Raw genomic sequence first — 23516 nt, 5'->3', positions numbered from 1 at the left:
GTTTGGAGCAGTGGCTTCTTCCTTGCTGAGCGGCCTTTCAGGTTATGTCGATATAGGACTCGTTTTACTGTGGATATAGATACTTTTGTACCTGTTTCCTCCAGCATCTTCACAAGGTCCTTTGCTGTTGTTCTGGGATTGATTTGCACTTTTCGCACCAAAGTACGTTCATCTTTAGGAGACAGAACGCGTCTCCTTCCTGAGCGGTATGACGGCTGCGTGGTCCCATGGTGTTTATACTTGCGTACTATTGTTTGTACAGATGAACGTGGTACCTTCAGTCGTTTGGAAATTGCTCCCAAGGATAAACCAGACTTGTGGAGGTCTACAATATTTTTTCTGAGGTCTTGGCTGATTTCTTTTGATTTTCCCATGATGTCAAGCAAAGAGGCACTGAGTTTGAAGGTAGGCCTTGAAATACATCCACAGGTACACCTCCAATTGACTCAAATTATGTCAATTAGCCTATCAGAAGCTTCTAAGGCCATAATATAATATAATTTTAAAGGCACAGTCAATTTAGTGTATGTAAACTTCTGACCCACTGGAATTGTGATACAGTGAATTATAAGTGAAATAATCTGTCTGTAAACAATTGTTGGAAAGATTACTTGTGTCATGCACAAAGTAGATGTCCTAACCGACTATAGTTTGTTAACAAGAAATTTGTGGAGTGGTTGAAAAACTAGTTTTAATGACTCCAACCGAAGCTTATGTAAACTTCCGACTTCAACTGTACATCACAGAAGACTGAAATATAACAAAACTGTTTGACATAGAAACAACGGATTTTCGTTGTAAAAAAAAAAAACATCTTTAGGAATTATGAAATTATGAAAGATATTCATAACATTCCACCCATGAGGCCAAAGAGGACGTTTTGGTCATTGACTGCAGGAAAGGGCTGCCCAGGCAAAGGGTAGCTAACTAGAAGGCTGGTGACTGGTTAGCTACAGGGAAGCAACAGAGTCGCCTGCGCAACGTGTATGATCGGAGCGGAGCCTGCCTGTCTGCCAACACTCATCGTTTGCTCCCCCGCAGCTCACCAGCTGATGTAGGCTGTGTGTGCCGGGTGTGGCGCGTCCTTCCCAATGATGAACAGGACCCTAGCTGCGCTGCGCATCTAGTGCTGCTAATATTCTGCTTATCACAGGCAATCCAGTCCAAGTGCAAAGTCACGAGAAGGCGAGTCCAAGTCTGATTCACCAATGGTCACGTCCAAGTCGAGCCACAAGTCATGAAAATCGAGACTCGAGTCAGACTCAAGTCTGAGTCCTGGACTCGAGTACTACAACACATACGGTCTCTATTTACTGTATATTTACATATACGGTTAATTGTGTGTATTTCTTGTACCTGTGTGATTGTGTGTGAGTGTGCATGTGTGTTTGTGTGAGTGTGTATGTATGTATGTATGCACAGTATGATGAATGTGTATGTGTGTGTGTAAGGGTGTGTTTGAGAGTGAGTGAGTGAGCGAGAGTGCCTTTGTGAGTATGCGTCTTAGTGTGTGCGTATATGTGTGTGTGTAAGAGTGTGTATGTATATATTTGTTCATGTGTGTGTGTGTTACCTCTCCTCCAGAGCAGAGGCCATGCTTTCGAAGGAGCTGTCGTAGCGGAGGAGAGGCAAGCCGCTGCCTGAACGAGTCGAGTCCAGCAGCTCCGACACACCAAAGTACCGCGTCTTCTCATGGTACAGATCCATGTCCTAGACAAACACACACACACACACACACACACACACACACACACACACACACACACACACACACACACACACACACACACACACACACACACACACACAGAGAGTTTGAGACAACAGTGTGTGTGTGTGTTTGTGACTGTGTGTGTGTCTGTGTCAGTGTGGGTCTGTGTGTGTGTGTGTGTGTGTGAATGTCTTACGTTATTGAAGGTGGAGGGCCAGTGTATCTCGTTGTAAGGGCTGATGCGTGTGTGTTGTGTCTGCAGGGCAAAGGGGAACGAGGTGACGTGGAGAGTCAGTATGTTGGTGGCATCTCTGATCTGAAGGGAGTTGAGCAGGCTGTCCACGAACCCACCGCCGGAGTCACCACCGTTGGCACCGTACGGTCCACTGGGAGACAGGGGGATGTATACTGTACGTTACGGTCACGTTAGAAACACAGGGACACACTCACACAGACACACGCAAGCAAAAAAGCACACAAACGCACACACGCACACACACCTGTTGATGTCCCAGTGTGCGTGGTCATGCACCAGGATGTAGAGTGTGTTGGAGTTCCTGTGTGCTTCCTGTATGAGGTCATCAATGCGCGCCCTGGCCTCCTGGTCCATCTTGACCACGTAGCGCTCAGCCTCTCTCTGAGACAGACACTCCTGCTCCAACCCCAGCTGCTGGAGGACACCTACAGGCATAGACAATGATTAAACACACACAAGCTCGAACGCACACGTGCGGACACACACACACCCACACCCACACAAACATACACACACACGACACCAATGTGTTTCAGGTGAAGGGTTGAGTAACGCGAGTGAACACATTTCTCAAGGATTCTATAATACACCAGCAGGGGGCTCTGTGTTTTCAACCTGCTATACAACACAGACATCAGCTAGAGGAGAAGAAGACCTGAAGACAACTTCCTGGAAGTCACCTCAGAGGGATTGAGGTGAAGGCGGGAAGGAGGAGGAAGGAGGAGGAAGATGAAGAGGAGAGTCTGCTGAACTGTGAGATGAAAGTGGAGGAGAAAGAGAAAGAGATAGAGGAGAGGGAAAAGAGGAATGTGTTGATATCTGGAATAGAAGTGAAAGAAAAGAGAAGGAAGAATAGGAGGAAGAGAGGAGGGGTCTCACCTGAGTTCCAGAGATGAAGTACAGTCTGTTGGAAGGTGACCTCAGATGGAGGAACACAGATGAGGAAGTGGACCCTGTTGAAGGAGCCCAGGTCCAGGTTCTGAGTGCTGGAGTCAGCTATGGCACACACATGGGACAGCAGCTTCCTGGCTACCGCCAACTGGATGGGCCGCACCTCCCGCCACTCCACACAGTACTCTACACACACACAGAAACACACACACACGTTAGACATACACGTTAGACACAAATGTATATACACGCACACATGGAAACACACGTTTTAGACACCACACAAATGTATAAACATAATGCACACTCACACACATACAGACACAGGTTTTGGACAGACTCTACACATATCATGCACAAAGTCATAAACGCAACACATATACACAACACACACACACACACAAAACATATTACACACACCTCTTGCCACTTCACATGAAATTCTACACACATACAATATGTAGGTACAGTATGTAGCTTAGTCAAACTACACACATTTCATGATGTTCTCTCCACACAGAGTGGATGTCTCACCTGAGCAGGAGTCCTTGGGGCTCTCAGCTCTGTCTTTGGGGCTGCCTGTGTGTCTGTCTGTGGCTGGCTCTTTGGGGCTGCCTGTAGCTCTGTCCGTCTGTCTGTCTTTAGGGCTGCTGTCTCCTGTGGACTCCTGACTGCTGGACAGGGGGGACAGCTGGCTACTGCTCTCCACAGCAGCACTCTCCAGCAACACATCTACCTCACCATCTGACAAACACATACAATATGGTGAGTACATGCATACAGTAAACAATGTACAGTGTACATCTCTCAGAGCACTTAGAAAATATGTATATGAAACAAATCCATTGAAGTTAAGATGGGTAAATACACACACACGCACAAACACAGACACACTTTCTCAGCATCCAGGTGGGTTGTGTACAGATGTAACATCATCATTTGATCACTGTTTTGTTGATGAGAAGCAGGAAATGCTAATTTCAGACTTGATTGTCCCTTATGTAAAACGTATCAAAATATCCATTCATTATATAATCTACATTGCTGCAGGATAATTTTTCGGCTGTAGCAAACTGGCTCAAATGAAGATCCTACATCTGTAGTAGTCTTACCAGGTCCCAGAGAGTTGCAGAAGGTGGTGAGTTCCTGGGTCATGCCAGAGGACAACTGTTGACTGATCTCTCTCAGACTATCACTGGGACTGAACATCCCCTCAGCCAGGGTACGACACTGGTGTTTACCTACACACACACGCACACACAAATAGTATACACCAGTTATTACACACACGCATGCATGCACACAAAAGTCTGCAACTCCACTCACACCATAAGTCGAAGTGTAAACACACATAGCAAATGTAAAAGACACAAGCAGGCACCCACACACAATATTACACCCCCCTCCCCACCACACACCTGTCACCACCACACAGGACTCAGTCTCCTGTCCCTTGGCTGTACAGATGATGACCACATAGTTGGTATGAGCCAGCCGTCCCTCCATCAGCCTAGTGAAGGTGTCAGCCAGCCCCAGAGCCATTGAGGTCTTCTCCCCCAGCACCACTACTCCCTCCCCACATGACGAGGCTGCCAGCTGGGCCAGCCAGGGCAGCTGGGAGGGGGTGAGGGCCTGGGCCTGTGGCAGCCCAGGCAGAGTGGAGGGAGCCTGAGGGAGGGAGAGGCCAGGCTGGGGCTGCTGGTACTGGCGGATCTCACTGAGGTGGGACTCTCTCCAGGAGCGCATGAAGATCTGCTCCAGGTCCTGGATCAGCGGGACCTGGTCTGGGCCTGGAGGGAAATGACAATAACCAGTTATTACCAACTAGGTTTTTAACGATTGCCTCAATGTAATAGTACGTTCTGCACAATTCAGCCTTTTTAACTGGGGCGGCAGGTAACCTAGCAGTTAAGAGGCTTGGGCCAGTAACCTAAATGTCATTGGTTCGAATCCCTGAGCCGACTGAAAAATCTGTCGATGTGCCCTTGAGCAAGGCACTTAACCCTAAATGCTCCTGTAAATCACTCTGGATAAGAGCGTCTGCTAAATGACTACAATGTCAAATGTAACTGTGAGCATGACTAAAATTAAAAATGAAATCAACCATCTCTCTCACCTAGTTGCACCAGGTAGTATACAGTGAGTAGTATCTGCATCTCTGCAGACAGGGGCTGTATAGGAGAGGGTCCATAGTGTTGGTAGATCCTGGGCAGGGCCTGGCTGTTCTGATAGCAGCTCTGGAGCAGGGAGCTGACTTGCACATCACACACCTTACCACTCAGCTGGGGTAGGCTGCCGTGACCTGGGGACCAGAGACACACACACACACACACACACACACACAGACAGACAGGTCACACACACAGACAGGCACGCACACACACACACACATAAACACACGTACACACACACACACCAGATGCTACTGCACAGGATCAGGTTGTGGGAAAATGGAGAGTGAGCTAATGGATACCCCCAGGGGATGGAGGGATGAGGGGGATGGGTGGGAAACAGAATAGAGGTGAAAGGATGAGAGGTGGGAAAATGATAATTGATCCAGGTGAAGCGGTGGTTGAGTGAGAGAGAGGTGGAGTAACAAGTTGGGGTGAAGGGGTGAGATAGAGCAGAGGACATTATGACCTTTCCACTGCTGAGCTAAGAAGCTTTAGGACAGTGGCTCAGACTCCGGTCCTCAAGGGCCTCAGTGTCTGCTGGGTTTTGGTTGCACTCTTGCGTTTAATGTCACTGTGGAATAGGAACACACATACACACACAAATACGCACGCACGCACACGTGCACACACACACTTCTGACCTCTGAAGATGACGGGCTGGAGTCTGCAGGTGTGTAGCAGCTGCTCAGGCACTGTGACAGACGGCCCGGGGGGGGAGGGGGGGTGGGAGGACCCCTGGGACACACTCTCTGGGGGGGCATGGTCTGTGGGCACAGGAACACACACACACTCAGCAGGTAGCAGAGATAAAACAGTGGTAACTAACTATACCCACAAAGAAAAGAGCAGCCTTGTATGCTAGTTAGCTTCTGAACATCTGAAATTGCATGCACGCATGTGCACGCACACACGGACACACACATGCACTCTCTCGCTCTCTCTCTCTCTCTCCTACCTGGTTTGGTACCATTGGTGAGTGATGAGGAAGAGGAGGAGGAGGAGGAAGATGGGGGGGTCTTCACAGCTGAAGACTCAGGAGACCAGCCTTTGTGTCTCTTTTTAGGTGGTCCCGCATTGAATGTACCTGACAGGACAAGTAACACACTGTTATGTATTGTATGTCTCTGGGGTTGGGGATGCTTCTGGATTTGTATGCACATTTTAAAAAAAATACAGAATATACAGAATAATGTCTTCTTGATGGACAATTAACATTCATTCATTATTTCATAAGGCACCCTAAATACAGTGCATTCTAGTTCACCTGTTTGTTTGTTCGTTAATTCATTCTTCTGTTTATCCAACAGATCAGCCAGCAAGCCAGCCAGCCAGCCAACCAATCTGCCAGCCAGCTAACCAACCAGCCAGCAAGCCAGCCAGCAAGCCAGGCAACCAGCCAGCTAACTAACCAGCCAGCAAGCCAGCCAGCAAGCCAGCCAACCAGCCTGCCAGCCAGCCAGCCAGACAGCCAGCTAACCAACCAGCCAGCTAACCAACCAGCCAGCCAGCAAGCCAGCCAGCCAGCCAGCTAACCGACCAGCCATCAAGCCAGCCAGCCAGCCAGCAAGCAAGCCAACCAGCCTGCCAGCCAGTCAGCCAGACAGCCAGCTAACCAACCAGACAGCAAGCCAGTCAGCAAGCCAGTCAACCAGCCAGCTAACTAACCAGCCAGCCAGTTAGTCAACCAACCAGCTAACTAACCAGCCAGCCAGTTAGTCAACCAGCCAGCTAACTAACCAACCAACCAGCCAGCTAACTAACCAGCCAGCCAGTTAGCCAACCAGCCAGCTAACTAACCAGCCAGCTAACTAACCAGCCAGCCAGTTAGACAACCAGCCAGCTAACTAACCAGCCAGCCAGTTAGCCAACCAGCCAGCTAACTAACCAGCCAGCCAGTTAGTCAACCAGCCAGCTAACTAACCAGCCAGCCAGTTAGCCAACCAGCCAGCAGGCAGTATAACCGTAGCTCACTATTGACCATAAAGATAGCACGGTCTTTGTCATATAAACCAGCTCCTCCTCTTCCCCTCTACACGTGCTGTCTTTCCTCTCCTCTCTGCCTGCTCTCTTCTTATGCAGCAACAGAGACAAAGACCAAAGGGTCCACGTGTTGAAACGCCCCTATCAAAACCCAGACTGGCAGGAAGGAAGCCTTCAACTTTACAACTAAACCCACTGAGAATGAGACAGCCAGAAAGAGAGGGAGAGAGGGAAAGAGAAAGAGAGAGACTTTTTACTGTGCTGCTTTTATTGAGATAACAGTCTGAGGGAGATAGAGGGAGGAAGAGAACGGAGAGAGGGAGAGTGTTGCTGAATGAAAGGGGGTCTTAACAATGGGGGCCCACACACAATACAGCCGGCTCCTACTGGGCACTTTAGACTGTTAAAACACAGGAGCTCTCTCTTTCAGGGGGAGGTGTGAAGATGAGGGGGGGTACAATGACATCACATATTTAAAGCCATGCCTCCTACCCCATAGAGATGCTATAATGCATATGTCATTCTATGTCATACCCCTTCATAATACATAAACACACACACACACAAGCGTGCACACACACACACACAAGCGTGCACACACACACACACACAAACACACACACACACACAAGTTACCTATAACTGTGGGTCTCCCTGGTCCATTGGATAGTACGGCCGTCTGGGGCAAAGGATTCTGGGATAGGGGAGTGTGGCTCCCATTGGTCAGGGGAGGGGGGAGGTCAGCCAGGTGAGGGTGGCCGATCGGATCTACAGGGGCGCCGGCTTGAGGGACGGAAAAAAACAACAAACATGGTCATCTAGCAGACAGTTTCATAGTGTGTGTGGGTGTGTCTGTGTGTCTGTGTGTGTGTGTTATGTATGTGTGTGTGGGGTTATGTCTGTGAGTGAGTGTGTGTGTGTGTGTGTGTGTGTGTGTGTGTGTGTGTGTGTGTGTGTGTGTGTGTGTGTGTGTGTGTGTGTGTGTGTGTGTGTGTGTGTGTGTGTGTGTGTGTGTGTGTGTGTGTGTGTGTGTGTGTGTGTGTGTGTGTGTGTGTGTGTACCAGTGTAGCTGCCGGGTGTGTGTGCAGGGTGAGCGGTGACCGCTGGATTGAGGAGGTGCTCGTCTGAGATAACATGACCATCAGAGGCGTTGGGCGCTGTCTGTCTCCCTCTGCTCTCTGAAAAGAAGACGCACACAGTCAGACACACAACAACACACAGCAACACAAACAACACGCGTACAGATTAGCATTTGGCTACACACACACTGTCAGCCAGGCATACAAAACCATCAAAACACAGTCAATGCTCCTGTACTTACACAGCGTTTGTGTACTAATTTGAGAGAACGTATGGCTATTTTCCGTAAGAGCACTAGAGTCACTCCAGTGACTATGTTAATGCCAACTGAATACAGTGGGGAAAAAAAGTATTTAATCAGCCACCAATTGTGCAAGTTCTCCCACTTAAAAAGATTAGAGAGGCCTGTAATTTTCATCATAGGTACACGTCAACTATGACAGACAAAATTAGATTTTTTTTCTCCAGAAATTCACATTTTTAATGAATTTATTTGCAAATTATGGTGGAAAATAAGTATTTGGTCAATAACAAAAGCTTCTCAATACTTTGTTATATACCCTTTGTTGGCAATGACACAGGTCAAACGTTTTCTGTAAGTCTTCACAAGGTTTTCACACACTGTTGCTGGTATTTTGGCCCATTCCTCCATGCAGATCTCCTCTAGAGCAGTGATGTTTTGGGGCTGTCGCTGGGCAACACAGACTTTCCTTTACACGGATCAGTCGTCCTGGTCCCTCTGCAGAAAAACAGCCCCAAAGCATGATGTTTCCACCCCCATGCTTCACAGTAGGTATGGTGTTCTTTGGATGCAACTCAGCATTCTTTGTCCTCCAAACACGACGAGTTGAGTTTTTACCAAAAAGTTATATTTTGGTTTCATCTGACCATATGACATTCTCCCAATCATCTTCTGGATCATCCAAATGCACTCTAGCAAACTTCAGACGGGCCTGGACATGTACTGGCTTAAGCAGGGGGACACGTCTGGCTCTGCAGGATTTGAGTCCCTGGCGGCGTAGTGTGTTACTGATGGTAGGCTTTGTTACTTTGGTCCCAGCTCTCTGCAGGTCATTCACTAGGTCCCCCCGTGTGGTTCTGGGATTTTTGCTCACCGTTCTTGTGATCATTTTGACCCCACGGGGTGAGATCTTGCGTGGAGCCCCAGATCGAGGGAGATTATCAGTGGTCTTGTATGTCTTCCATTTCCTAATAATTGCTCCCACAGTTGATTTCTTCAAACCAAGCTGCTTACCTATTGCAGATTCAGTCTTCCCAGCCGGGTGCAGGTCTACAATTTTGTTTCTGGTGTCCTTTGACAGCTCTTTGGTCTTGGCCATAGTGGAGTTTGGAGTGTGACTGTTTGAGGTTGTGGACAGGTGTATTTTATACTGATAACAAGTTCAAACAGGTGCCATTAATACAGGTAACGAGTGGAGGACAGAGGAGCCTCTTAAAGAAGACGTTACAGGTCTGTGAGAGCCAGAAATCTTGCTTGTTTGTAGGTGACCAAATACTTATTTTCCACCATAATTTGCAAATAAATTCATTAAAAATCCTACAATGTGATTTTCTGGATTTTTTTCTTCTCATTTTGTCTGTCATAGTTGATGTGTACCTATGATGAAAATTACAGGCCTCTCTCATCTTTTTAAGTGGGAGAACTTGCACAATTGGTGGCTGACTAAATACTTTTTTCCCCCACTGTATGTTAATGTGAGCTCTACTTACATGTTAATGCCAACTTCATATGTTAATGTGAGCTCTACTTGCATGTTAATGCCAACTGAATATGTTAATGTGAGCTCTACTTACATGTTAAAGCCAACTTAATATGTTAATGTGAGCTCTACTTACATGTTAATGCCAACTTAATATGTTAATGTGAGCTCTACTTGCATGTTAATGCCAACTGAATACGTTAATGTGAGCTCTACTTACATGTTAATGTAAACTCTACTCTAGTTACTGTAGGTCTGAAACTCACCCCAAACCCTCTTCCTAATCTGTGTGGATTAGACTTGATTTAATGTCTCTCTGCCTCATATCCTGTATACTACAGGTATTATCAGGAATACAGTAACAGTCTAGCCACAGGCTCCGACCCCTCTTCACCCTGACCCCAGTCCTGACCTCTCACCCCAGACCTCTGTCCTCCACACCTGGAAAGACAGGTCAGGTCACAGACCCCAACTCTCCTACAAACTCCAACTTAGACCCCTGTCCACAGAACGACAGCAGAGATACATTGAAGGAGAGACTGACCCACTGACCTGACCCCTCTCTCTTTCTCTCTCTCTCTCCCTCCCCCCTCTACCTCGCTCTCTTTCTCAATTCAGTTCAATATACTTTATTGACATGGAACGTTACAACACTTACATTGTCATGGAAAGATCACACATGAAAATATCCCCCCCCATCCCCTCTACTCCCCCTGCTTGTCTTACCGAGGCCCTTCCAGGAGATAGCAGCCCCCCTGACCAGCTGTCCATGGCTATTCCTGTACAGGTGGTACTTTAAGTGCTTCTGTTTCTTGGGCTGGGTGCTCAGCTTCAGGTTGATGTGGTTGGAGAACTCAGTGAAGTAGCGGAAGCCCTTCTCTTCACAGCCCATACAGTTCCCAGAGAACCCTGAGGATGACAACACAAACACTGGGTCAGTGTGTATGTGTGTGTGTGTGTGTGTGTGAGTGTGTGTGTTTGGGAGTAATAAACCTTTTCTCCCGTAGCGAGAGAAAGAGTGTGTGAGCGATAATGTTTCCATGGTTACAGGTCAGCTGGGTTGTGAGATGGTGTGTGTTGTGCGTGTGTGTGTCTAGCAGAGCCCAGGTTGAGGGACTAATAATGTGTGTATGTGACTTCAGTCAGGGTACCCTGACTGTTCTTTATAGCCTCTCTCTCTCTCTCTCTCTCTCTCTCGCTCTCTCTGTCATTCTCTCTCTCACTCTCTCTGTCATTCTCTCTCTCTCTCTCTGTCATTCTCTCTCTCTCTCTCTCTCTCTCTCTCTCTCTCTCTCTCTCTCTCTCTCTCTCTCTCTCTCTCTCTCTCTCTCTCTCTCTCTCTCTCTCTCTCTCTCTCTCTAACCTTCTCTCTATTTCAGCTTCGTCAATGCCTCACTCACTCCCTTTCCTTCGCCAGCCCCCACTCTTCCCCTTTCTCAATGTAGCTCCTGCCAACCCCACTCTCCCTCTCTCCAACCATCTCACTGTAAACCTCACTCCACCCAACTCTTTCGCAATCTCTTCAATCTCAATCTCTTTGTCCCTCTCTATCCTCTCACCTTTACTCTCTTTCTTCCTTTTCCCTTCATCTGGACCAAGGGTTGCCTAGCCCTGCTATAGTCTGTGCTTTCTATGTGTGTGTGTATATGTGTGTGTGTGGGTGTGTGTGTATGTGTACGTGCATGCGAGTGTGTGTATCTGTGTGTGTCTCACCCAGCAGTGCGTTGAGTCCTCGTTCGTCGGGCAGGAACCTGCGGTCGACGGCACACACCAGCAGTGTGTCTGGTGCACTGGGGGACTTGGCCCCTACCAGCAGGAACCCTGGGGCCACGTCCAGAGGCTCTGATGCCAGGGAGGACAGACGCAGGTCCCTACCGGCCTGGCAGAACCCTGAGAGGGACACACACACACAGACTGTTACCCTAACCAGACAGACAGATCTCTTGCCCCCAGACGGAAGCCTAAGACAGGAGACAATGTATACAGTGAGGGGGGCAGCCCTGAGGGAACCATGTGTGTTCATACCGTCCGTGGTGCAGCATCCTTCTGGCGGGGGCTTCATATAGTATGGAACGGGGGGGCTGTTGGACTCTGAGCCATCTTCCTCCTCCTCCTCCTCATTCTCCACCCGGCCTGCTGACACACATTCTCATTACAGAGTGTTCCAACACACACACACACAAGCGCGCACACATAGACACATACACGCATACAGGTGCAGACACACGTACACACGCACTCAAACACATACGCAGCACACACACACAGACACACACCATTGTGCAGGGGTGGCTGCTCTGCCTCCAGGTAGAGCTGTGAGAAGACAGGCCGTGGCACCACAGTGTTGGAGCGGAGTGAAGCCTCTATGGAGTTATGAAGCACCTCCTCAAAACGTGTGGTCCTCAACTGGCCCGCATACGAGTTCCCCATCGCAAACCTAGACACACAGGAATGCACACACACACACACACACACACACACACAAGTTCAACAAGACCTTGTACATTACTTCTAACAGTTTACCATAATCCACCTACACACACACACACACACACACACACACACACAACATGGCCGCACACATCCAGAGTCATATCTCTCTCTCTCTTTCTCTCCCTCTCTCTTTCTCTCAATAATATATATGGCTCTGTTGTCACTTCATCTGTCACACAACCTGGACAACCTTTGTGACACTACATGCTTACCCCAATCATTACTTAGACAGGGTGAACAGTGGCGCTCAAAAACGCTAGGCGGCATTCTGCCTTCTCCCTACAGTTTTCAGCCATTAGCTTCGCTCATGTGAACTACAATCCCGACACTGTGTTTTAACGTTTAGAAACGTCAATAGTCATCGCTTGCGATATGGCTTTCGAAACATATGGCCCTTATCTTTCACCAGCAAGAAAGAATGCTTCAAATAAAAAGATACACTTACTGTAGATGGTTGCATCTTGTTTTCGGTAAACAAGCGCTGTAACATGGAGATATGGCCGTGTGGGAACACTACCCTTAACCCTATAAAGGTGTGTATCAATTTAACCTTTTATGTCATTTGTATTATTTCTCGCTGAAATGAAAGATAAGGTCTTTATGCTTCCAAAACCGAACTGCAAATGACGCGTGTGAATGTTCAAAACTCCCCCATACAGAAGACGCCTTCGTCCAATGACTCTTATGTATAATGTAATGTAACTGAGAGTCATGATCAAAGGCTAGGTGAACAGGTGAGCCAGTAACTGAAACCCATGTCAGTCAACGTCCTTTTTCAGGTCAGAAGAGTAATTGGAGCAACACGCAAAAAGCAGAGCCGCAGGCAAAATGTCCCCCAGAACCCAGAAAGGCTTGATTTTTTTTTTTTACATCAACATTCAAAACACTTAAAATAAATGTCATTTTCTTCATGTGATTTTCTCCATTAGATATGTTGTGAAGAAAAATTACTAGTAGCACAGTGTTTGGCCTCAATGAGAAGAGGTCAGATAAAAGGTCACTTCAGGATGGCGCTGTGACCCCTGCCTGGGGCAGTTGACCTCAGAAAGTGACAGCTGATTGGTTGCTTCAGTAAAACACAGGAAGAGCCAAACTACTCACACTTGTTGGGAGATTCTCAATTGGAAAAAAGTCCATCCTCTCTTCAACTCCTCCGTCCTCCTCTCCTCCATGACCCAGAAACCGACAAGTGGCCGAGTGATCAAGGACAGTGTCAATTCGTTAGTAGGCGAATAAAGGATTCTGCTCCCCTCCTCGATTACCTACTTCGTTAGAGTATCCTCACACGGAAGTGTTTTAAAATCCGCCATATCCCCCTTTGAATCAGCTGTTGTTTTCTCAAAGGAGAAACCATGCACACATTTAAAAACAATATCCGACTTATCCATTTAGCTATAAAATAATGTATTGCACAACTAGCTACATTTGTTTTGATCATTTTACACATTTCTTTTGGGATTCCACAGTTGTAAACGTCATTTGCCTGATGACATGTGAGTGAAGGAGAGTCTAATTTCATAAACGTGTTTTGGGGTTTTTACATTTCCTCTCCTCGCCTCCGCTCCTCGATTACCTTTGACCTTTTTTTTCCAAAACAGGCGAAGACAGGACAGAGGACGGAGGAGGGCAAAGCTATTTGAGATTCTCCCATAGTTCCCCTTTCAGTGAATATGATTAGGTAAAACAAACAAGAGAGAAGGGGTAGGAGGGAGACAGAGAGAGGGGTGGGGAGAGAGAGAGAATAGGGGGAAAAAGCTAGAAAAATAGTGCGATACAGAAAGAGAAAAAGAAAGGAAGTAGTCTGTTCTTTACACTGACTCTGGCACACACACATACACACACACACCACACACACACACATACACACATACACACTCACACAGCAGCGATGGCAGACTCTGGCGCGATGGCTGTCCAATCTCCACCTCCATAAAATAATCAGCTACACAGTCATAGAGTCAGGTCGCCCTGACCTAAACAGCCTGCTCGGCTCAGCTCACCCCCACCACACACACTGAGACACACACAATGGTGGCTCAGCTCAGCAATGTGGGTAAACACAGCATGGCCAGCACTCACAGTCACTATTACAGTATACTACAATTCACTACAGACTACACTATACACACACTAACATTGACCATACATACTAATCCTATACAATATACACTCACTATTACAGAGTAGCACACAAACCTTCACTACCTCACATACTCCAGATGAAGGCACAATGCAAAATGTAGGCCGTAGGGTACTATCTCTGATGGCCAATACTTTTTATGTTTACATTTAAGTTATTTAGCAGACACTCTTATCCAGAGCGACTTACAGTTAGTGCATTCATCTTAAGATAGCTAGGTGGGACAACCACATATCACAGTCATAGTAAGTACTTTTTTCCTCAATAAAGTAGTTATCAGAAAAGTCAGTGCTAGTAGGAAGAGACAAAAGCAGATTTTTCCCACACATTTCATGATGTCTTATTTAAGATACTCTTTGAAGAGTAGGGTTTCAGATGTTTTCGGGAAGAATCAATCAAATCAAATCAAATGTTATTTGTCACATGCGCCGAATACAACATGTGTAGACCTTACCGTGAAATGCTTACTTACAAGCCCTTAACCAACAATGCAGTTTTAAGAAAATAGAGTTAAGAAAATATTTACTAAATAAATTAATGTCAAAAATAGCGAGTAGCTATTTTCCAGACAAAACTCTTCTCTATCCTGACACCCCAATTGTGGGGGGGGGTGTCAGGATAGAGAAGAGTTTTGTCTGGGCTGAGCTGAGTTGAGCAGGAGCTGACCCCCTGTAGGGGCAGTTGACCTCAGAAAGTGACAGCTGATTGGGTTCTTTAGTAAAACACAGGAAGATTCGTTGGGAGATTCTCAATTAGGCAAAAGTCCATCCTCTCCTCGACTCCTCTGTCCTCCTCTTCTCCGTGACCAGGGGAAACCGATAAGTGGCCGAGTGATTGAGGAGAGTGTCAATTCGTTAGTAGGCGAACGAAGGAGTCTGCTCACCTCCTCGATTACCTCACGCGGAAGTGTATTGCACAACTACCTACATTTGTTTCTATCACTTCACACATTTATTTGGGGATTCCACACTTGTAAACGTCATTTGCCTGATGACAAGTGAGTGAAGGAGAGTCTAATTTCATAAATGTGTTTTTATGTTTCCTCTCCTCGCCTCCGCTCCTCGATTACCTTTGACCTTTTTTTCAAAAAGAGGCAAAGACAGGACAGAGGAGGGAGGAGGGAGGGGAGCAAAGCTATTTGAGATTCTACCATAGTTCCCCTTTCAGTGAATATGATTAGGTAAAACAAACGAGAGAGGGGTGGGGAGAGAGAGAGAATAGGGGGAAATAGGCAAGAAAAATTGTGCGATATAGAAAGAGAAAAATAAAGTAGTGTATCTTGTTGTGACACACACACATACATACATACACACCACACACGCACATACACACACACACACACACACACACAAACAGAGAGGAAGACAGAGAGAGAGAGAGAGAGAGAGAGAGATTTTGAATAGATTTTTGATTTATTAAGATCCCCATTAGCCGACGCCAATGGCGACAGCTAGTCTTACTGGGGTCCGACAGATAACGAAAAAGACATTACAGAGAAAATACTTTACAATTAACATAAATTTTTTAACATTAACATCTACTGTGTGTGTGTGTGTGTGTGTGTGTGTGTGTGTGCATGTGTGCATCTATCAGTTACACCTACAGTTGAAGTCGGAAGTTTACATAGACCTTAGCCAAATACTTAGGTTTTATTCCGCAACCACATAGTTACGCAGTAACGCGTCAAAACACACTGGAAAATACAAGGCACAAGGGGAAATATCCCGGCGATACAAAATACAAGGAGCTTCACCGAGCTTCACTACTCTCCACAATAAACAATCACACACAAAGACAATGGTGCAGAGGGAACACTTATACAGGTACTGATGAGGGGATATGAACCAGGTGTGTGTAATAAATAAGACAAAATAAATGGATGATGGCTAGTGGCTAGAAGGCTGGTGACGACAAACGCCAAAGCCTGCCCGAACAAGGAGAGGAGGCAGCCTCGGAGGAAGTCGTGACAGTACCCCCCCTCCTTGACGGGCAGCTCCAGCAGCGCACCGACACCGGCCTCGGGGACGACCAGGAGGACGCGGAGCAGGGCGAGCCGGATGGCGACGGTGGAAATCCCGCAACAGGGAGGGATTGAGGATATCCCTCACCGGGACCCAGCAATGCACCTCCGGACCGTACCCCTCCCACTCCACGAGGTAATGAAGGCCCATCACCCGAAGCCTCGAATCCAGGATGGAACGGACGGAGTACGCCGGAGCCCCCTTGATGTCCAGAGGGGGTGGAGGGACCTCCCGCACCTCAGACTCCTGGAGCGGACCAACCACCACCGGCCTGAGGAGAGACACATGGAACGAGGGGTTAATGCGGTAATCTAGAGGGAGTAGTAACCTTTAAGTAACCGCTTTTATTCTCCTCAGGACTTTGAACGGCCCCACAAACTGCGGGCTCAGCTTCCGGCAGGGCAGGCGGAGGGGCAAATTTCGGGTCGAGAGCCAGCCCCGATCACCTGGTACAAAGACCAGGGCGTCACTGTGGTGGCGGTCAGTGTTGGCCTTCTGGCGACGCACGGCTCATTTGAGGTGGACGTGAGCAGCGTTCAACGTCTCCTCTGTGCGCCGAAACCAGTCATCCACCGCAGGTGCCTCGGTCTGGCTCTGATGCCACGGTGCCAGAACCGGCTGATAACCCAAAACACATTGAAATGGTGTTAGGTTAGTGGAGGAGTGGCGGAGAGAGTTCTGGGCATATTCGGCCCATGGCAAGAACACCGACCACTCCCCCGGCCGGTCCTGGCAGTAGGACCGCAGGAACCTACCCACATCCTGATTCACCCGTTCCACCTGCCCATTAGACTCGGGTTGAAAACCAGAGGTCAGGGTGACCGAGACCCCCAGACATTCCATGAACGCCTTTCAGACCCTGGATGTGAACTGGGGACCCCGGTCAGACACTATGTCCTCTGGCACCCCGTAGTGCCGGAAGACGTGTGTAAACAGGGCCTCCACAGTCTGCAGGGCCGTAGGGACACCGGGCAGAGGAAGGAGGCGGCAGGCTTTGGAAAAGGGGTTCACAACAACCAGGATGGTGTTGTTACCTTGAGAGAGGGGAAGATCAGTAAGGAAGTCTATACACAAGTCACAAGTGACAAGTCACAAGTGGGACCATGGCCTTTGTGGAACTGGTAAGGGCTGTAACTTACCCGCTGGGAGGTGCCTAGGTGCCTTACTCTGGGCGCACACCGAGCAGGAGGAGACATACACCCTCACGTCCTTAGCCAAGGTAGGCCACCAGTACTTTCTGGTCAGGCAGCGCACTGTACGACCGATACCTGGGTGACCAGAGGAGGGGGACGTGTGTGCCCAATAGATCAGACGGTCACGGACAAGAGAAGGCACGTACTGCAGCCCAGCTGGACAGTGAGGAGGAGATGGCTCTGTGCGTAACGCCCGCTCTATGTCCGCGTCCATCACCCATACTACCGGCGCCACAATGCAGGAAGCCGGGAGTATGGGGGTGTTGTCTATGGGCCTCTCCTCTGTGTCGTACAGCCGTGACAGTGCATCTGCCTTCACGTTCTTCGTACCCGAGATGTAAGATAGTGTAAAATCAAACCGGGTGAAGAATAGGGCCTACCTGGCCTGGCGAGGGTTCAGCCTCCTCGCTGCCCGGATGTACTCCAGGTTATGGTGGTCCATCCAGACGAGGAAAGGAAGTTTCTCCCCCTCCACACGGTCAGGGCTAGGACAACAGCCAACAGCTCCCGTTCACCAACGTCGTAGTTCTTCTCCACCGGGCTGAGCTTCTTGGAGAAGAAGGCACAGGGGCGGAGCTTGGGTGGCGTGCCCAAGTGTTGACATAGGACTGCACCTATGCCTACCTCGGATGCATCCACCTCCACTACGAACGGTAGTGATGGATCGGGATGTGCCAGTACCGGGGCTGAGGTGAACAGAACCCTCAGGTTACTGAAGGCCCTGTCAGCCTCAGCAGACCAGCAGAGCTGGGACGGCCCACCCTTCAACAGAGATGTGATGGGAGCTGCGACCTTGCCAAAGCCCTGGATAAACCTCCGATAGTAGTTGGCAAAGCCAATAAAGCGCTGCACCTCCTTAACCGTGGTTGGAGTCGGCCAATTACGCATGGCTGAAATGCGATCTCCCTCCATCTCCACACCTGAGGTGGTAATGCGGTATCCGAGGAAGGAGACGGACTGTAGGAAAAACAGACACTTTTCTGCCTTGGCATAAAGGTCATGTTCCAACAGTCGGGCCAGCACTTTGCGAACTAGGGACACATGGTTGTAGACCACTACATCGTGACCAAGCATGTCCCGAGGACTGGAAGACAGATGAGCATCACCCGGTATTCGTAATGCCCCGTGGTTGTGCTGAATGCTGTCTTCCACTTGTCCCCCTCTTGGACACGCACCAGGTTGTACGCACTCCGGAGATCTAATTTTGTGAAGAAGCGCGCCCCATGCATTGACTCGATTACAGATGGAATGAGGGGTAGAGGATAACTATAACGTATTGTCCCCTTGTTCAGTGCTCGGTAATCAATGCAGACCTCCGTCTTTCTTCTTCACAAAAAAGAAACTTGAGGAGGCGGGCGAAGTGGAGGGACTCGGAGATGGAGCAGGTACTCGGAGACGTATGTTTCCATAGCCACCGTTTCAGCCTGCGACAGGGGATACACATGACTCCTGGGAGGCCCAGCGTCTACCCGGAGGTTTATCGTGCAATCCCCCTCTCGCGACCACGGGCAGGCCCCTTCCAGGACGTCCTCTAGAAGCCAGCAGGTTGTCCAGTTGATCGAAAGACAACATGGTGTCCCGGCAGGCTAGCTCCCTTCGGACGTCCTCTCGTAGATGGCACCGGAAGTGGTCGATGAGGGCCCGCTCGTTCCACCCGGACCAAGCCGCTAGAGTACAGGGTGAAGTCCTGCGTGGTCCTTGTCCCCTGCCCCAGGTGACCCAGCCTCTCGCCCACCTCTCTACCCTCGGGCGGGTGATCGAAGACGACCAGAAAGAGGCGAGTGAACTCCCCTTAGTTGTCCAACGCGGCTCCTCCTTCACTCCAGACCGTGTTGGCCCACTCCAGGGCTTTCCCCGAGAGGCAGGAGACGAGGGCGGACACCTTCTCCCGCTCCGATGGAGCCGGGCTGATGGTCGAGAAGTATAAATCCATTTGTAGGAGGAATATCTGGCAGAGGGCAGCTGTCCCGTCAAAATCCTGTGGTCGAGATATATGAATCCCTCTGGGTGCTGGGGTGTAGGTGGCTGGATCCGGTCACTCAGCGGTTTCCCGAAAGATTGGGTCCTCTCCTCTCCAGGTGTTGGACGACCTGGAGAACTTGATCCATCACTTCTCCCAAGCTGGTTAGCATTGTCGAATGCTCCCGGACCCGTGTCACGATTCCAGGCAGGTGCTCCTCTCCTGCTGAGTCCATGTTCGGGTGTGTGATTCTGTGATGAGGTGATGTTGAAGGAGTCAGGCACAGGAGGGTAAATCACAGAATAACAGGCTTTATTCCGCAACCACAGAGTTATGCAGTAACACATCAAAACAGGCACACTGGAAAATACATGGCACACAGGGAAATATCCCAGCGATACAAAATACAAGGCGCTCCACCGAGCTTCACTACTCTCCACAATAAACAATCACACACAAAGACAAGGGGGCAGAGGGAACACTTATACAGGTACTGATGAGGGGATAAGAACTAGGTGTGTGTAATAAACAAGACAAATCAAATGGAATGATGAGATGAGGAGCGGCAGTGGCTAGAAGGCCAGTGACGATGAACGCCGAAGCCTGCCCGAACAAGGAGAGGAGGCAGCCTCGGAGGAAGTCGTGACAGCCGCTCTGTTCTGGGCCAGCTGTAGCTTAACTAGGTCTTTCTTTGCAGCACTTGACCATATGACTGGACAATAATTAAGATAAGATAAAGCTAGAGCCTGCAGGACTTGCTTTGTGTTGTGTCAAAAAAGCAGAGCATCACTTTATTACGGACAGACCTCTCCCCATCTTTACAACCACTGAATCTATATGTTTTGACTATGACAGTTTACAATCTAAGGTAACACCAAGTAATTTAGTCTCCTCAACTTGTTCAACAGCCACACCATTCATTGCCAGATTCCGCTGAGGTCTACAACTTAAGGAATGATTTGTACCAAATACAATGCTCTTAGTTTTAGAGATGTTCAGGATCAGTTTATTACTGGCCACCCATTCCAAAACAGACTGCAACTCTTTGTTAAGGGTTTCAGTGACTTTATTAGCTGTGGTTGCTGATGTGTACATGGTTGAATCATCAGCATACATGGACACACATACATGGACACACATGCATTGTTTAATGCCAGTGGCAGGTCATTGGTAAAAATATAAAATATTAGAGGGCCTAGAGAGCTGCCCTGCGGTACTCCAACCTTTACATGTTTGACATTAGAGAAGCTTCCATTAAAGAAAACCCTCTGAGTTCTATTTGCTAGATAGCTCCTAATCCACGATATGGCAGAGGTTGAAAAGCCATAAAACATAAGTTTTCTCAACAATAGGTTATGGTCAATAATTTCAAAGGCTGCACTGAAATCTAACAGTACAGTTCCCACAATCTTCTTATTATGAATTTCTTTCAACCAATCATCAATCATTTGTGTCAGTGGAGTACATGTTGAGTGGCCTTCTCTATAAGCATGCTGAAAGTCTGTTGGTAATTTGTTTACAGAGAAATAGCATTGTATTTGGTCAAACACAATTTTTTCCAACAGTTTGCTAAGCGCTGGCAGCAAGCTAATAGGTCTGCTGTTAGAACCAGTAAAGGCCGCTTTACCACTCTTGGGAATGACTTTGGCTTCCCTCCAGGCCTGATGACAAAGTCTTTCCTCTAGGCTCTGATTAAAGATGTGACAGATAGGAGTAGATATAGAGTCAGCTACCATCCTCAGTAGCTTTCCATCTAAGTTGACAATGCCATGAGGTTTGTCAATATTGATCAATAACAAAAAAAAATCCACCTCTCCCACACTAACTTTACAAAATTCAAACTTACAATGCTTTTCTTTCATTATTTGTTTATTTATTTATGAGTATGATGGCTCACTGTTCGTTTTTGGCATTTCCTGCCTAAGTTTGCCAACTTTGACAATGAAGTAATCATACAAGTATTTGTCAAAATCAAATGGTTTTGTGATGAATAAGCCATCTGATTCGATGAAAGATGGAGTTGAATTTGTCTTTCTGCCCATATTCATTTAAAGTACTCCAAAGTTTTTTTCCATAATTCTTTATATCTTTGATCTTGGTTTCATAATACAGTTTTTTCTTATTTTTCTTGAGTTAAGTCACATAATTTCTCAATTTGCAGTAAGTCAGCCAGTCAGATATGCAGCCAGACTTATTAGCCACTGTTTTTGCCGCATTTCTTTAAACAATACCGTTTTTTAATTCCTCACCAATTCATGGAGCCTTAACAGTTCTAACAGTCAGTTTCTTCACAGGTGCATGTTTATCAATAATTGGAAGAAGCAATTTCATAAATTCATCAAGTGCAGCGTCTGGATGTGCCTTATTAATCACATCAGACCAACAAATATGTTTTAACATCATCCACATAAGTCACAGCAAAATATTTTTTATGATCTCCTATAAACTATTTTAGGCCCAGCTTTTGGAACATTGGCTTTACTGGATATAGCCACTACATTGTGATCACTGCATCCAATGGGTATGCATACAGATTTAGAACAAAGTTCTACAGTATTAGTACAAATGTGATCAATACATGTGGATGATCTTGTTCCTGTAGTGTTTGTAAACACCCTGGTAGGTTGATTAATAACCTGAACCAGATTGCAGGCATTGGTTACAGTGAGATGAAAACCAGTCAATATTCAGGTCCCCAAGAAAGTAGACCTCTCTATTTACACTATCAAGCATTTCACACATATTATTTAGATACTGACTGTTAGCACTTTCCTGGGTAGCTTATCAGAGATAGACATAATATGGAAAAGGCAAACAAAGCAAGAGAAAAAATATACATTCAACAGTCCATTAATCAGTCGGTGTGTGTAAGTGTGTGTGTGTGTGCTGCGGGGTTGAAGCTATGAACCCATATGCTTGGCTCTCTCATCTCTTCCAGGCTTTTGGGAGGGAGGGTGGACAATGAGCCTGTCATAGTGGATGTAAGCAATGTCCCCACACACTCTGGCAGCTTTCATGGCTGGGATAAGTGATCTTCTCTTCTGGCACAAAGCTTCAGGATAGTCCTCTCAAGTTCTTGACTCTTTCCAGAACAGCTACCTTGTCCTTGAACCTCGGGAAATTGACCACTATCAGCCTGAGCCTGTCACCTTGGCCAGTGGTGGATTTCTCGTCCTGTGGGTACGCTCCACCTCAATCTTCCTGTGGTCCATCTTCAGTTTCTTTGAGATAATTTCCTTCACTTTGTCCTCAGACTTCGTCCCGGGCTCATGTGGAGATTCTTCTTGTAGAACTCTCTTTGCTCGTTAAAAGAATCCTTCACCTGTGATAGAGAGACACCACTGTCCTCAACGATACTCCCGCCGGCTTTGGTCTTTGTCATGGTAGCAACGTAGGTTACGCTGCTACTCCTCGTAGTTCCAGACAGGGCAGGTTGCAGGGAAGAAAGAGAGGTAGGGAGAGAGAAAATTGGGGGAAAAAGCAAGAAGAATAGCACGATACAGAAAGAGAAAATTAAGTAGTGTATCTTGTTGTGAGCAGCACATATTCGCTTAGTAGTCTGTTCTTTACACTGATTCTGGCACACACACATACACACATACACACACTCACACAGCAGCAATGGCAGACTCTGGCGCGATGGCTGTCCAATCTCCACCTCCATAAAATAATCAGCTACACAGTCACAGAGTCAGGTCGCCCTGACCTAAACAGCCTGCTCGGCTCAGCTCACCCCCACCACACACACTGAGACACACACAATGGTGGCTCAGCTCAGCAATGTGGGTAAACACAGCATGGCCAGCACTCACAGTCACTATTACAGTATACTACAATTCACTACAGACTACACTATACACACACTAACATTGACCATACATACTAATCCTATACAA

At 47.6% G+C, this 23516-nt stretch overlaps 1 protein-coding gene across 1 annotated transcript in view; it reads right to left on the bottom strand.

Annotated features, from left to right (window-relative positions):
- The window catches only part of greb1 (growth regulating estrogen receptor binding 1), a 48430-nt gene that overhangs the window by 12723 nt on the left and 12191 nt on the right, over positions 1-23516 (bottom strand). Inside the window, exons 2-17 of the mRNA XM_045209168.1 lie at positions 12090-12250; positions 11839-11946; positions 11527-11703; positions 10540-10722; positions 8074-8190; positions 7649-7795; positions 5988-6116; positions 5674-5796; positions 4975-5160; positions 4277-4648; positions 3971-4099; positions 3393-3602; positions 2847-3044; positions 2212-2392; positions 1908-2097; positions 1574-1710 (exon numbers count right to left, since the gene is read on the bottom strand). Of these exons, the coding sequence (XP_045065103.1) occupies positions 1574-1710; positions 1908-2097; positions 2212-2392; positions 2847-3044; positions 3393-3602; positions 3971-4099; positions 4277-4648; positions 4975-5160; positions 5674-5796; positions 5988-6116; positions 7649-7795; positions 8074-8190; positions 10540-10722; positions 11527-11703; positions 11839-11946; positions 12090-12243 (2741 nt within the window). The 5' untranslated portion in view covers positions 12244-12250. The remainder of the gene's footprint in view (positions 1-1573; positions 1711-1907; positions 2098-2211; positions 2393-2846; positions 3045-3392; positions 3603-3970; positions 4100-4276; positions 4649-4974; positions 5161-5673; positions 5797-5987; positions 6117-7648; positions 7796-8073; positions 8191-10539; positions 10723-11526; positions 11704-11838; positions 11947-12089; positions 12251-23516) is intronic.

Source organism: Coregonus clupeaformis, chromosome 29 (assembly GCF_020615455.1).
Source record: "Coregonus clupeaformis isolate EN_2021a chromosome 29, ASM2061545v1, whole genome shotgun sequence".
NCBI lineage: Eukaryota > Metazoa > Chordata > Actinopteri > Salmoniformes > Salmonidae > Coregonus > Coregonus clupeaformis.
Note: the sequence above shows the minus strand (reverse complement) of the source record. Positions and strands in the feature narration are given on the sequence as shown.